At 43.8% G+C, this 15,295-nt stretch overlaps 1 protein-coding gene across 1 annotated transcript in view; it reads left to right on the top strand.

The window, feature by feature from the left end:
- The first annotated feature begins 3,458 nt into the window (after window positions 1-3,458).
- LOC111872068 (forkhead box protein P1) overlaps window positions 3,459-15,295 on the top strand; it is a 601,128-nt gene continuing 589,291 nt past the window's right edge. Inside the window, exon 1 of the mRNA XM_023865595.2 lies at window positions 3,459-4,223. Within this exon, the coding sequence (XP_023721363.1) occupies window positions 4,194-4,223 (30 nt within the window). The 5' untranslated portion in view covers window positions 3,459-4,193. The remainder of the gene's footprint in view (window positions 4,224-15,295) is intronic.

Below are 15,295 nucleotides of genomic sequence, written 5' to 3'. Positions count from 1 at the left end.
GACAGTACATGCCTTAGACCGCTCGGCTACTGTGACCGGCAGTGTATAAGAATAATATATAAGAATTCAGTTCGTACCTCACAGGAAACAGATCCGAACCCACGATCCCGGTTTCCAAGCGAGCGAAGACAGTACATGCCTTAGACCGCTCGGCTACCGTGACCGGCAGTGTATAAGAATAATATATAAGAATTCGGTTCGTACCTCACAGGAAACAGATCCGAACCCACGATCCCGGCTTCCGAGGGAGCGAAGACAGTACATGCCTTAGACCGCTCTGATTGCCCTGTTAGGTCCGTTAAAATTTACATTTTTGGATGCCTGAATTAGATTCTTTGGTTCACCATCGCTTAAATTGCAGCTCCTATAGCACTCATCTGTTACACATCAACATTTTAATTACCCCTGCTGATCACTACTCCTCCTGATTGATTTTTACTTCTCTCTTGCCCTTTCTTACCATCCTTGCACATTTATCTTTGTATTTAATCATATATATTTCTCCTTTCTGCCACTGAGTTTTAATCTTGCATCCCACCGTCATCTGCATACTAATTTCTGAATTGATATTCTTAAACCTACTGTTCGGAATCAGACCCCCCCCCAGATCTGTGCTCCCCCACATCTCAGTATGTGGCTACAATTTTTCGGAAGACATGAATATTTTCAGAAACCGCTGTCTTTGAATAATTTGAAGTTCCCACCAATTTTATTACCAATGGCCCAGCGTGGAGGCGGGTTCACTGTAGCCCTGCGAGTCGTAGGAGGCAACAAAAAAGGAACCCGGTGCCTGGGTATAACTGGGCCACCTTGTTCCTGGGGACCTGGCCCTCCGGGTTAGGGGAGCCTCACGTCTCATGGAGCTGAGCCCTTCTTGAGAAGCCGCCAATTGTGCACCTACTAAAGAACTTCCAGCATTTTATGGAACCCGAAGCTTTATTACTGTGTTCACAGGAGCCCTCCACTTGTCCTTATCCTGAGCCAGATCAATCCAATGCATACCATACCATCCTATCTCTCTAAGATCTATTTTAATATTGTCCACCCCCCTACGCCTTGGTCTTCCCATTGGTCTCCTTTCTTCTCGCTTTCCCACCAATATCCTATATGCATTCCTCTTCTCCCCCATTCGTGCTACATTCCCTGCCCACCTCATCTTCCTTGACTTGGTCATTCTAATTATACTTGGAGAAGCGTACACAACCTCCTGTGGTCAGGACAGTCTCGAATCTAAGAATGTAAAATGTGGTCATGAGTCCCGCGGGACTCTTATCCGAGAATGACTGCGCTGGCGAGGACCAGCAGCGATTGTATGTGACAGACCTATTCTCCTCTCAGAGAGGGCGCCCCATATCAACAAACCCGCCACTGTCTGAGAGTAATAAAAATATGATATTGGGCCCCAGATGGGTGCTTGACACTAAAACTTGTCAACTGTCCGTAGGTCGTAACATGACTTTGACGTATTACTACTGCTTTACTGGCCAATATTACAGTTGAGTTTCATATATATGTTAAGATATACCCGCTCAGCAGAACCGCTCGCATTCCCAGCTCCATAAGCTTGTAGTGGAAGGTGGGGTGGGCTAGAACCGTTGAGATCGCCTGACCTCGAGTGGCATGTAAAGATTACGGAAGGGATGCGAGAAGTGGACTGTTTGCTTGCGGGTACTGGGAACAACGCCATAAGAGGTATGGGTTTACATATACGACTTTCTCGCAGAATATGAACATGAGCACTCATCCACTGTATCGAGACGTGTGTTACGAAGAGGAACGTGAAGCATATCATGTGAATTACTTCATTACTTTAAGGCGATAATCAAGCCAGTTGCAAAGCTCGAACCGCAGACTGCGTGCAGGCCACAACTGCTCCTGCCGGTAACACGGCTGTGCGTCGCCTTCAGGTTGCGAGGTTATCGTACGAGTTACGGGGCCAGGATAAGCCCACTTATTCACTTTTCCGATTCTAACCTCACTTTTGGGCGAAATACAAACAAACTTCAGTTTCTTGACAGTGAGGAAGCCTTCTTTCTCTCCTCCCCATCCATTATTATTATTCGTATCGTAATAGTTTCCTTCCACATAACTCTTTTTCCATATCTGCGTTACGTTCTACTATCTTCCTCCCCCTTTCCTTCTCACTATAGTTTTCTTCGTATTTTCTATCTTGTTATTTATGGAAGGAACGCACATGTCTATAGTAACAATTACGCACAAATAAAAAACGGTTAATAGTCGTGCCATGTTAACATTACAGCTTCTGGACCAATCACCAAAGTTAAGTAACAATGAACGTGGTTGGTACTTGGATGGGTGACCGCTTGGTAGGAACATGTTCTGTCCCGTCATGTGGGGTTTGTGCCGGACAAAGTGACGCTGGGGAAGTTTTTCTTCGAGTACTTCAGTTTCACCTGCCAATCTTCATTCCACCAATGTAATTAATTTTAATTCGCTTAGTGGGTGTGGAGTCCAGGCCAATGATTGGCCTATTGTAGCTTGCCCCGGTTGATTATGATGATGGAAAATTTGGTGGAATGAAGATTGGCAGGGGAAACCGAACTACTCGGAGAAAACCCTCCCCACACCACACTGTCCACCACAAATCCCACTTGACCAAACCCGGGCAGCCGCAGTAGGAAGCCTTATACTGCGGCCACTTCTGGCCTATTGTACCAGCCCCAGATGATAGGTGAAGGTGATTGTGGGGCAATTGGTGGAATGAAGATTGGCAGGGGAAGCCGAAGTACCCGAAGAAAACCTGCCCCAATGCCACTTTGTCCAACTCAAATCTCACTTGACCAGACCCTGGATCGAACCCGGGCCGCCGCGGTTGGGAAGCCAGCGACTAACCGCTTGAGCTATGGCGCGACCATTCCACCAATTGCTCAACACTCACCAACATCTGTCATCTGGGGCTGATAGAATAGGCCAGTAGTACAAAGTGGATTCAGTCTCACCCCACTACGTCGTGGCTAATACATTAAAAGTATCCATCCTGGTCAGAATTATAATAATAATACGTCGACTCGAAAATAGTCTGGCATCTTGCAAGAGAAATAAAATTGATAATATAATAATAATACGTCGACTCGAAAATAGTCTGGCATCTTGCAAGAGAAATAAAATTGATAATATAATAATAATACGTCGACTCGAAAATAGTCTGGCATCTTGCAAGAGAAATAAAATTGAAGATGTAAATAAAGTTTTGAAAACCTAACGATTCTCACCAGTTAGATAGTATAATTAATTAACCTTGCCTCCATTGTTTGGGCATACGAGTGCCAAGAAAAATTGCAGCGCTGTCAGATGCACATCTCTGTCGGTGTCGCTCCGTATATTGGTGATGCGGAGCGCGGAGGGTGGGGCGGGAGAGTATAATAATACGGTTTGTTTAAGAGGAGGTTGAGGCCGAGTCCGGGCCCCGAGAAGGGGAAAGGGAAGCGAAGGGAAGGGAAGGCCGGGACCTATTTATTTTCCCCAGCTCCGGTGCTCGATAAGCATGTATGTTTCTGTCTGATAGCAAACAGCGAGCCCGTATTGATCAGCGCAAGCCGAGTAAACAAGTGTCGGTCGGGTATGGGGGGACAGGGGTCTGTACCCTGCCAGCCTGCCTGCTTGTGCTTACATGCCAACCATTTCTCCCTCGCTAGACCAGGCACGCAGAGAGTACCGTAGCGTGGTCGGCGCAAGGTTTGTCCTGCCGTTATTTGGTTTATGATTATTCTGGATCTGTCAATCAGTGAGCTGGCTAGTGGGTGGCTGCTGTCCATTGCTGAATTTGAAGTGCTGAATCTCGGAGGAAGGGAAGTGTGAGGACGAGCCACGGGGAGGAGCGGAGAGTGCATCAGAAGAGGCTAAGGAGGGCAACGTGACTGTGTGTGTGTTTTGTTGTTGTGGCTCAGTAGACTGACGGTCAGTCATGTAGCTTGGGCCCCGCACCGAACATTGCCGAGTAGAACCGACGTGTTCCGAGGACGGAGACTGGCGGGCCGCGTGGTGCTGAACGCGCCGGATCGCTCCACTACACGGCAACTGGCAAGTTCACAAGACAGGCAAGCAGGCAGGCAGGGACAGGCAGACACGGCGAGATCCACAAGCAGTCGCAGCTGGCAAGCAAGAGAAACAACAGCAGATTTCAACTCGCTGGCGCCACAAACTTCACAGGATCGCAACAAGGCAAGAGGAGCATGCTGGAGCCGCGCTGGAGGCCAGTGCAGGTAAAACTTTAGACCCCTGTCCCCTCTTCCGCCCCCACCCGACCGAGCGAATCAAGTCACTCATTCACCTTTCAAAGTCGCGAGCGGTTAGACGGACAGACCTCTGGTCCAGCATCCGGACTTTTCGCGGACTGGGAATAGCGGTGAAGGGGGGGGGGACTAACGGGTAAAGGTGGAGGAGGAGGAAGGTTGAAGAAGTGGTGGGGGAGGGGCAGGGCGCGACTTCTCCGATTAGTCTGCGTTCCTCTGACGTCATCCCTCTCGACCTCTAAGGACGAATCTTAGTGTGACCCCTACATGTTGGCAAGACATGAACCCAGAACTCCTCCTTGTTCTTCCCACTGCTACATATTTTATGTCTTATTTCATGATTATTGACAATTGTTATGTGCCCATGCGGCCGATTTAGGATTTTCTATTGACAGCTCGTGACAGAGTACGATTGTAGTTTTGTATACGAGCAGAGGTTGAGAATAACTTGGGCACCTGGGGCCCCCTATATGGGTGGCAACTGCCTTTCCGACAATTTCATTGACAGCCACTTTTCGTTTATATAATGCTATTGATTCATTGTGGGTATATAAGTAGTTGATGCTTACGTAACGAATGTGATGAGGTTTCTAGGGACTAGTTTACCGTTTCTTGAGGATTCGTGTGTAGGGCTACTAATTAAAAGACAAGATTTAAAATAATGCATTGGCTTAAGGAAAGTTGTGTCCGCTCCATAGCTCAAGCGGCTAGTCGCTGGCTTCCCACCCGGGTTCGATCCCGGGTCTGGTCAAGTGGGATTTATGGTGGACAAAGTGGCGCTGGGACAGGTTTTCTCCGAGTACTTCGGTTTCCCCTGCCAATCTTCATTCCACCAATTGCTCCACAATCACCCTCACCTATCATCTGGGGCTGGTACAATAGGCCAGAAGTTGCCGCAGTACAAGGGACTTAGTCCCACCCCACTAGCAATAAAAAAAAATAAGGAAAATTGAAATCGCTATCCGTACATGTTTGACAGTTGTCACGTGTTCCTAAACGTGATATTAGTCATAAAAATGTGTGCGTGGTAAGAAACTGTACTCAGTGTACCAGCTGCCAATAATATGCTTTAAAAAGTACTTCGTGATTTCCGTTTTAAAAAGGTTCGTAACTTGTGTTGGCGTTCGTGGCTGTTTGCCGGTGCTGACAAGTTGCCTGTGACGACTGAAACTTGGTTTCACATACATCCTAATTGCGTTTGTTTAACACATACAAAGAATGGTCACAACATACTTCGTTTCTCGTCTTCATATCGGATGAATTTTCGAGTTTGAAGTCCACAACTTAATGTTTTTAATGTAATCTTTCGCTTATTTGCACTTACTTGCTGACATATTGCGAATCATGTTACAGATCTGATTTATTTACTCTTTCCTAGAATAACAGCTGATTTAGTTACTGTCGAAATTTACGATTACATGTCTTCTGCGGTTTTCTGTCGGTCAGTGAGATTGAAAGAGTAAGTGCATTGTTTTATGGTTACAGGTGCAAGTTGCTTGCTGAAATGGTGCAGTCGACAATTCGGCAGTTATGATATTCTAGGGTTCAGTCGAGTTAACTTGCTGATTCGTCATTTTCATGGTGATCGTTTCACGTAAGGTATTAACAGCATTTTGCGAAGCATACTTTTCTTCTCTTAAACTGGGATATGTTTTTGCCGTTAAGCAATGCATTGCTAACTCTCTCAGTCTCATTAATATAGAATAATAATTAACTTCAGTATTTTGGTTTGAACACTAACACAGTTCTTGTTAAGTTTTTAGAACGATTGCTTCTGTCTCAGTAACTTCTCTCTCCTGCATTCTCTAGACCTCGTGACCCGTCGTATTACGTTGCTTTTAATTATTGATTATTATGAGGAGTAGATACAATGCCAGATGAGTATCCAGCTTACACGTGCACTCTGATAGTAAACGTTATTTACATATTTGTCTCACTTACATCTCGGAAAACGGAAACTTAACTTTGAGGCTTTCACGGCGGTGACTATGAAGAAAGCAGTCTTCTGGGATTTGGTACCGTGTATATGTGGTGTTAATTGACGTTTCGGAGGAACGTCTGCTTTTACCGGTTCTCACGGTCTCTTCGCTTGCGGATTTCTTATATTTTTCATTCTACACTGAAGACGGAGGCGATACGTTCCTCCGAAACTTCACTTAACACCACATATACACGGTGCCAAATCCCAGAAGACTGCTTTCTTATTAACTTTCGTTTGTTTGCGTGAACAAATGTACGAAAACCTTCAACTGACTTGCTTTTGAACATTTATGTCCCTTCTGTGGCTGTCGCAGTTTTTATTCGTGATAAATACCAATTTTTTATATATTTGCACACTTATAGCCTAACACGTAACAATTAGCGTCGAGTTTTTTTTTTACTTTGTTTTATTTGCGGTCCTGTTTCTTAGATGTTTCCGCGCCGTTCGTTTCACATGTGCATGTGTAATCCATATTGATTTTGCTAATAATTTTAAATTGATGTCCGTTTTCAGTGTGGAAATGAAATGAAATACCACGAAGGCCTACATTACGACATTATACTTAAATTTAATTTATTTTGTGAAATGAAAAATTTACAAAGCGTTGTCGCAATTAACTTATTGTAAAGAGAACATTAACTTCAATCAACTTAAATGCGTGTCTTCATGAAGCCGTGAGGTGCATGAGCCCTGGATCGCGGCGCCGAAATGTGAAACGCGAGTTAAGCGTCGCAGTTGCCGGCGCGTATCGGCGGAAGCGTCACGTCGCCCGTACACTGATCTTAAGAAGTTAAGTCTTCGTTAACCGCGGTGCGGGGCGCAGTTCTGTCACCATTATCCAAAACATTTCCGTTCGTGTTTTGATAGTATTACTCAAGTATTTCTAAATTTACGCTGAAACTTTTATATTATTAGTTGTCGTAAGTGTTGAAGATCTGGCAGTCGGTAATATTAATAAACTACTTTGTTAGCAACAGTACTTCTTAATTTTTTTTATTGCTAGTGAGGTAGGTCTAAGTCCCTTATACTGCGGCCACTTGTGGCCTATTGTACCAGCCCCAGATGATAGGTGAGGGTGATTCTGGAGCAATTGGTGGAATCATTGGCAGGGGAAACCGAAGTACTCGGAGGAAACCTGTCCCAGCGTCACTTTGTCCACCACAAATCCCACTTGACCAGACCCGGGATCGAACCCGGGCCTCCGCGGTGAGAGGCGAGCGACTAACCGCTTGAGCTATGGCGCGGCCTACTTTTTAATTTAAGTTGAAGATCTAGTGTTCAATTTTTCAGCAAGTCTAATGCGGCAAATTCCATGTTGTAGAATGTCTGTAAGAAGTGTTTGTCCAACAGTTCTCGTCAGAATATTTATTGTTGTATTCATCACAACATGTTTTGTTCCCTCACGTGACTCGCCGTTAGGTAGTTAGAGTTATAAAAGCATTTTGGTTTCGACACGTAGAATCCGTTAGCGATATTGGAACCGTATCTTCTGTATATATCTGCCTTAGCCCTGAACAGAATTAAAAATACATAAATTTTTTTGTTACCCGTATTAGTATTATCTTGAATAATATGCTAGATCTTGCCAATCACAGTAACCGAGTGCTCTAAGGCATGAACTGTCTTCACTCGCTCGGACGCTGGTTTCGAATCCCACCCAGGGCTTGAATGTTTCGTGTGTGTATGCGTTTATTCTGTGTTTGTGTTTTCCTGTGTTTAAGCAGCGGCCTTGCGACGGGCTCATCCCCCGTCCACGGAGTCTTATCATCTGTGAAAAAATGATTACGGGACTGAATAAAAGGTTTAGGCCCCGAATGGGCTTGAAGAGCCATTGGAAAAAAATAATATATATAATAGATTAATTTTACAGCTAGGTTTGGAAGTGGAATATTTATCATTTTGCAGTTCATCTTATTAGAAATGGGAGGGAAATGAAAGTGGCTGTTTTGCATAGATAACCACTGATGTCAGAATATGAAAGGTACGCGAAATAGGCCATGTGTTCAGTCTTGAGACGAATTAGACATATTAAGAATTAAAAATTTCGATGAGCCTAGCTATAATCGCGGAGGTAGTTAAATTCAGTCATTTACGTCATTATAAGATGCTTAGATTTCGACACTGGGAAACAGTGTCGTGTGTTATCGCAGTAAAATATACAGAATTTTATTAGTCATGTTTTTTATGATGCGCTTTATTTGTTTTTTACCATATTTAATCTCAATCCCTGAAAATGTAATGTCAGATATGCATATAATGTACGAAATATTGTGATGTGCTGCCCGAAAGCCGGACTATAGGACATTCATCGCTGAGCAACGGGCAATAACGCTTGATACCTAGGAAACTGCCTACGCAACAGAGGCAGAATTGTTGAATTCCCGCCGCAACAAGAGATCCGTTTGCATAGCAGCGGCGGTACTAGACCCTTGTCGCCGCTTGTCGGCGAAGTTAGTGCGAACTTTAGCGGATAGAGGGTGTCGCGTGTTCAGCGCAACGGATCTCCACAGTCGTTAATCTCGGTTTTCTAGACCGGAGCCGGTATTTCCTTGAAATAGCTCCTCAATTATCCTTACGAGGCTCAGTGAACCCCGTTCCAGACCCACTACTTCTCATAAAGTCTGGTAGCCCCGGGAATCGAACCCGAAGCCTCTGCTCTTGTGATAAATAGCGATTCTTAACTGACACACTGGTCTTTGCTCTTTACGGAGGCCATCGTGAATATTTATAATAAAGCCACTGGTTTATTAGTTGCGGGCGTGAGATTTCAGTTGGAGAAAAACGTTTATAATAATCGTACTCACAAAGAAACTCTTCAGCAACTAGGCAACTGCCAATAAACGCGCTTAAAACCGTTAGCTCAGCAAAGACAAATGTTCTCTGCGTTTTCAAGTCGACTAAAACGTTAAATTCTGCGTTAACTTAACAGCTTTTATGCTGTCATGTGATTTCACCAGAACGAATTAGCCCAGGTCTGTACAGAAGTACCCCTGATTGCATTATCTACCGCTTGCTTGCTTCCACATTCTTCAGTTGATTTCTGTAATATTGGCAGCAGTGGAAATCACGTATTTCCCCCTGTTCAGGAACGATTGCTATTTTAAAAATTCCTTTGATAATGTCACATAATACGCGTAAATATGAGCGAAATTAAAATAAAGTTCAGTTTCCCTAAATGTGTTTTATTATTTTTTTATAATTTATGGTTAGGGACGCCGTTTTTTTAATGCTAGCGGGGTGGGACTAAGTCCCTTGTACTTCGGCCAATTCTGGCCTATTGTACAAGCCCCAGATGATAGGTGAGGGTGATTATGGAGAAATTGGTGGGATGAAGATTGGCAGAGGAAACCGAAGTACTCGGAAAAAACCCGCCCCAGCGCCACTTTGTCCACCACAAATCCCACTTTACCAGACCCGGGATCGAACCCGGGCCGCCGCGGTGGGAAGCCAGCGACTAACCGCTTTAGCTATGGCGCGGCCTAAGGATACTGTTTATGCTTCGGATTATGTGGCGCCGGTTGGGTCATCGCGAACAATGGAATGAAAACCACGAAAAACGTCAGTCAGATCAGTCAGCCTGCCGAGGCCTCCCCTCCCGCCGAATGCAGACCAGAAGGTTACCGCCTGAGCCACCGTGCCTGCACTCCCGTAAATGTAAATTAATTTGTTTATATTGTAAATTTGCCGGGCCGTTGTTGAAATGAATGAAAAACTGGTAGAACAGAAGAAAGAATGAAAGGATTTAAGTCATTTGCCTTACATTGGTAACAGAGGCTTCGTAATCTCGTTCTGATTTCGATACACCTTAGCAATTTCAATCCTCTAACGGCCATTTTAAGATAGTTACGCATTTGTAAGATTTGAGGTTTCCACGGCGGTGACTCTGAAGAACGCCGTCTTCTGGGAAGTGGCACTTGGTAGATTTTGTGTCAACCGACGTTTCAGGTGACCGTGTCGCCTACATCTTTAGGGTAGAACAACTGTGAGTTAGGAACCAGTGAGTAGGTGGCTGCAGACTGAGCCACCAGTCGAAAACGACCAGCGTGAGCAGATGGCTGTAGACTGAGCCACCAATCGAAAACGTGTTTTCGCTCTCGGATTTTTCTACTCTGAAGATGTAGACGATATGTTCATCCGAAACGTCGGTTAACACAATATTTACACGGTGCCACATCCCAGAAGACTGAATTCTTCAGATACGCGTATGTCTGCAGTGGCGAAATTACTGCTTGACTTGCTTCATGACGTACTACGTTCATATATCCGATTTTTATTTTTGTTTTGTTGGTGACCCTAATCTAAATAACAGGTGCCTGGTGTCGAATCACAGCCGATGAGAACGCTGCTGTGAGTGTGGCTGTTCTAAAGTCTGATTTGGATAGCATTTCAACAATTAAGCCGTAATTATTATTTTTACAGGTCCTAGTCAGTTTATAGACGTACAGTTGCAAATGGCGCAAGAGTTTCGATATAAATACCGGCTCTACACTCTTCTGTCAGTCGAGTGCTAACATCAGTTTCGGTCAGGAAACTTGAGGCTTGGAACCGATGCACCCAAAGTCAGTGGCCTTTCTCTGTCTACGTAGATCTACTCTGCACTTTTGCTATGGGACAGATGTTAATAATTCTGTTTCCAGTGACTGGTGACTGTGAAGTGAAAAAGCTGGTTGAAGGGAGAAGTGTTGAGTTTAGTCGGCCGAGAGCGGGCACGCATTACAGTTAGTTTCCGAATATAGGGACTAGCCTAAATCTTCTTGTGTTCGTAAGTTTATAAGATCGATTTTTTGTAGGATCGGTGGATGGTCCTCTTAACAGAGAGTTGAGTCAACAAATGGCTGGAATTCAGGACCGATGCTAGGGTAGGTTACGTAGTGTTGGATGGAATTCTACAATGTGAGTCTAAATTATTGTCGGTGTTTCCATCGCCTATAATTTTCAAACCGTAAAAAAATAAATAAAACCTCTTACTGAAGTTGTTTAACATTTTTCAGTATTGATTCTACAGGTAGTAAAACTTTTTGAATTACACTTTCGTATTCCTTCAGCAGTTTTATTTTGTGTTTTCCGGTTTGAAAAATATAGAAAACGGAAACCCCTACAATAATTTAGAATCACACTATATTATAATGCTGGAATGTTATGGCTTGCACCTAGGAATATGTTGGACTTCATAGTTTTCACTTTACATTAACGTTACGATCAAGTAAATATGAACATTCAGAATTTTTCTTACGTTGCTGTTGATTTAAGTTATTAAGAAATAAGAGTTGAAACGAAGTACTATGGTCCTACTTAATACTATGCATCGTGTCGTATGTCGTAAATAGGATATATAGCGTGTATATAATGGGAGCAGTCTACACAACAATATTCCCGAAAAACAAAATAGACACTATTGTATCAACATTTGTTTTATTTTGCTGTTGACGCTACATGTTTCGGCCCTTAATTGGGCCATCATCAGGCGTACAATGATATTAGTTCTAGTTATTGAATTCCATCTAATTTAGAGCATATTAACACGTAGCGGTCATAAAGTTTTAAAGAGATTTATTTATTATAAAATATCAAATTTCTGTAAAATTTTAATTTTAATTCTAAATTTTATTACTTTAGTATTTAAGTTTTAACTGAAAATTCGATTTATGCATTTTAAACTCACAAGAACACGATATGGATCCGTACTGAAATTTGATGTAATTCAAGTACTATGACTGTATCATTGTACGCCTGATGATGGCCCAATATAAGGGCCGAAACATGTAGCGTCAACAGCAAAATAAAACAGATGTTGATACAATAATGTCTGTTTCCTTTTTCACGAATATTGTTGTGTACACTACCCCCATTATGCACAGTAATCCTATATACAAAGTATAAAGCCCAACCGTCAAGGGCTGATTAGCCTTGAGGCCTCAAGGAACCTGGAAACATGGGAGATGTAACGGGGTTCGAAAGGGGAACGTTTTACGCACAGATCTTAGCTTCTGTCTCGACTGGAATTAAGCAGAATGACACAGTTTTATCAGGATGTTGAATTATTTTCATTTACAGGGACGGTTGTGGAACTTGGTCACAGATTTTGACTCGGATAGGTTTGGAGAAGTTGCGGGTACGTTTTTCTGTACGGTACTACATCGGAATTGCTTGGAAGAACTGAGGAAAACAATTTTTGTAATTTGAATATAGCCGCTGTCATATTCACCTCGGTAATGGCGAGGTAAGCCGGTCACGGTAGCCGAGCGGTCTAAGGCATGTACTGTCTCCGCTCGCTCGGAAGCCGGGCTCGTGGGTTCGGATCTGTTTCCTGTGAGGTACGAACTGAATTCTTATATATTATTCTTATACACTGCCGGTCACGGTAGCCGCGCGGTCTAAGGCATGGACTGTCTTTGCTCGCTCGGAAGCCGGGCTCGTGGGTTCGGATCTGTTTCCTGTGAGGTACGAACTGAATTCTTATATATTATTCTTATACACTGCCGGTCACGGTAGCTGAGCGGTCTAAGGCATGAACTGTCTTCGCTCGCTTGGGAACCGGGATCGTGGGTTCGAATCCCACTCAGGGCATGGATGTTTAGTTTGTGTGTGTGCGATTTTCTGTGTTTGTGTACAGGTAGAGGCCTTGCGACGAGCTGATCACCCGTCCAAGGAGTCCTACCCAATGTGTAAGATCTAGAAAAACCGAAGTGAACGGAGAAGTTCATGGAGTTAGGCCTAGGCCCACTGGGGCTGTAGTGCCAAGGGAAAAAAAGGGCGAGATAAAAATAAATGTCGAAATTCTGTCTTCTTTCGTCCGATTAATACCTAACTGCACTTAATGCTCTCAAAATAATTATAATGGAATTCATACCATATTTATGATTTCGTTAGTTGTTTTCCAGTGACCTTATGCTCATGCATGCGGCTTTACGGGAATGTTCATCACAAAATAACAGAGGCAGTACTTAATATATTTAATTAATATCATCTTAGAAAAAATCCAGTGCTTGTTTTGAAGAAACTATCTGAATTTCCCTAGATTATCCGCAAAAATTAACACAAGTAATAAAAGGTAAGCTGATCACGGTAGCCGCGCTGTCTAAGGCATGAACTGTCTTCGCACGCTCGAACGCTGGGATCGTAGGTTCGGATCCCACTCAAGGCACGAATTCTGTGTATAGGTAGCGGCCTTGCGACGGGCTGATCCTTCGTCCAAGGAGTCCTACCGTCTGTGTAAAGAAAGGTACTGTACTGAAGAAGGGGCCAGGCCCCAACAACGGGCTGTAGAGCCATACGTTTGCGCATTTTCATAAAGGACTATTAACGCGCGTATGCCTAAGAGTTAAACTTACGGAAAGCATAAAGAATATTATCGGTTTGCCGCCACAAGAGTATCGAGACTTTTCGTTGCCCGTTTCGCAGGGACATCACTTTATAAATAAATGTGCCTTCCATAGGTAAATGGAGTCTTTTCATTAGCTGTTTGGTTATTTATGGAGCATAAGGAAACATAGGTCTGTCCGCTATGATATTATTCCTAAGTCCTTGTGATCTTCGATTAATATGTATATGAAAAAGAACTATGAACACAACTTCACATAGTTTAATAGATCGCTTAAAAGACAAGTGTTTAATAACAGGACAGGTAACTTCAGCAGCTCAGTTAAATTCCATACCCAAGAAACTTACGCGTACGTGTGATTTTATGCCAGTGGACGTCACTGCCCGGCTAGCGCGAGCACCAGCCCGTGCGATCTTGTGTTGTGTGCTTCCGCCGCGCTCCGTACGGGCCGAGACAGGCCTGGCCCATGTGGCCAGTGTGTTGTGGGGCGTAGAGCGGTGCGGTGTGCGTAATGGTGAGGGGTTGCCGTATTAGCCCGCGTGTAACGCAGGATTTTTTTAATATTGCTGCTTAGAAAAGAGGAATCTCCTTATTTTCGGTTCCTTACCAGTGAAAATGCCTATCACAGTGGCCGCGCAGTCTGAAGCATGAACTGTGTTTGCCCACTCTAACACTGAGATCGTGGGTTCGAATATCATTCGAGGCCATGGATGTCTCTGTGCGTTTATTCTGTGTTTGTGTTGTTCTGTGTGTAGGTAGCGGCCTTGCGACGGGCTGATCCCCCGACCAAGGAGTCCTACCGTCTGTGTATAGATTAAGAAACTGAAAAAGCAGCGAAGGTCCAACAGAGGACTGTAGAGCCATAGACAGAGAGCAGTGATTTAAGGAAGATGATTATGAAGAGTTCTAATTGCTAATTCTAACGATATATATGAAAGTATATATAATTATATTTTAAATTGTTAAATTTTTAATTTATTATGTCTTAATAGCATGGTTATTATTTTCCCCCCTGCAGTCCTCAGAACTAAGTGACATATTCAGTTTTGTCAAAAAACTTACTTACTTAACCCCTTCCTCTTATACCTTGCGGTGTCGAGATTTTCTTTTCTTTTATTTTGATCATTTTACAGACGGTAGGACTCCTTGGACGAGTGACCTGCTCGTCGCAAGGCCTCTACGTAAACACAAGACAAACACATACCAAATATCCATGCCTTGTGTGGGATTCGAACCCACGAGCCCGGCTTCCGAGCGAGTGAAGACACTACATGCCTTAGACCGCTCGGCTACCGTGACCGGCAGTGTATAAGAATAATATATAAGAATTCAGTTCGTACCTCACAGGAAACAGATCAGAACCCACGATCCCGGCTTCCGAGCGAGCGAAACCAGTACATGCCTTCGACCGCTCGGCTACCGTGACCGGCTTTTTGAAAAAAAATCCGAAAACTGAAGAGTCGTCTTGTATTTGGGCTTGTGAGGTAAATTAGTTTCTGGTCAATCGAAATGCAGGAGTGGAACCAGCGTAACTCTGCCTCTTGTCAGGCTGCATTCTCACTGCTCCGCTCACGTGACACCCGTTTAGTCGAACCGACTGCGGCTGAAATAATTATTGGCGTTTCATTTCGAGGATCCAACTCCTCCCCTCTTGTCCATTGTTAGTTACTTTTCTGGCCAAGCTACTGATTTCCTCATTGATTCGTACGTAGTTTAACGATGTCGTATCGACTGCAGAAG

Source organism: Cryptotermes secundus, unplaced genomic scaffold (genome assembly GCF_002891405.2).
Source record: "Cryptotermes secundus unplaced genomic scaffold, Csec_1.0 scaffold162, whole genome shotgun sequence".
NCBI classification, from domain to species: domain Eukaryota; kingdom Metazoa; phylum Arthropoda; class Insecta; order Blattodea; family Kalotermitidae; genus Cryptotermes; species Cryptotermes secundus.
This window is presented reverse-complemented; position numbering and strand designations above follow the sequence as displayed.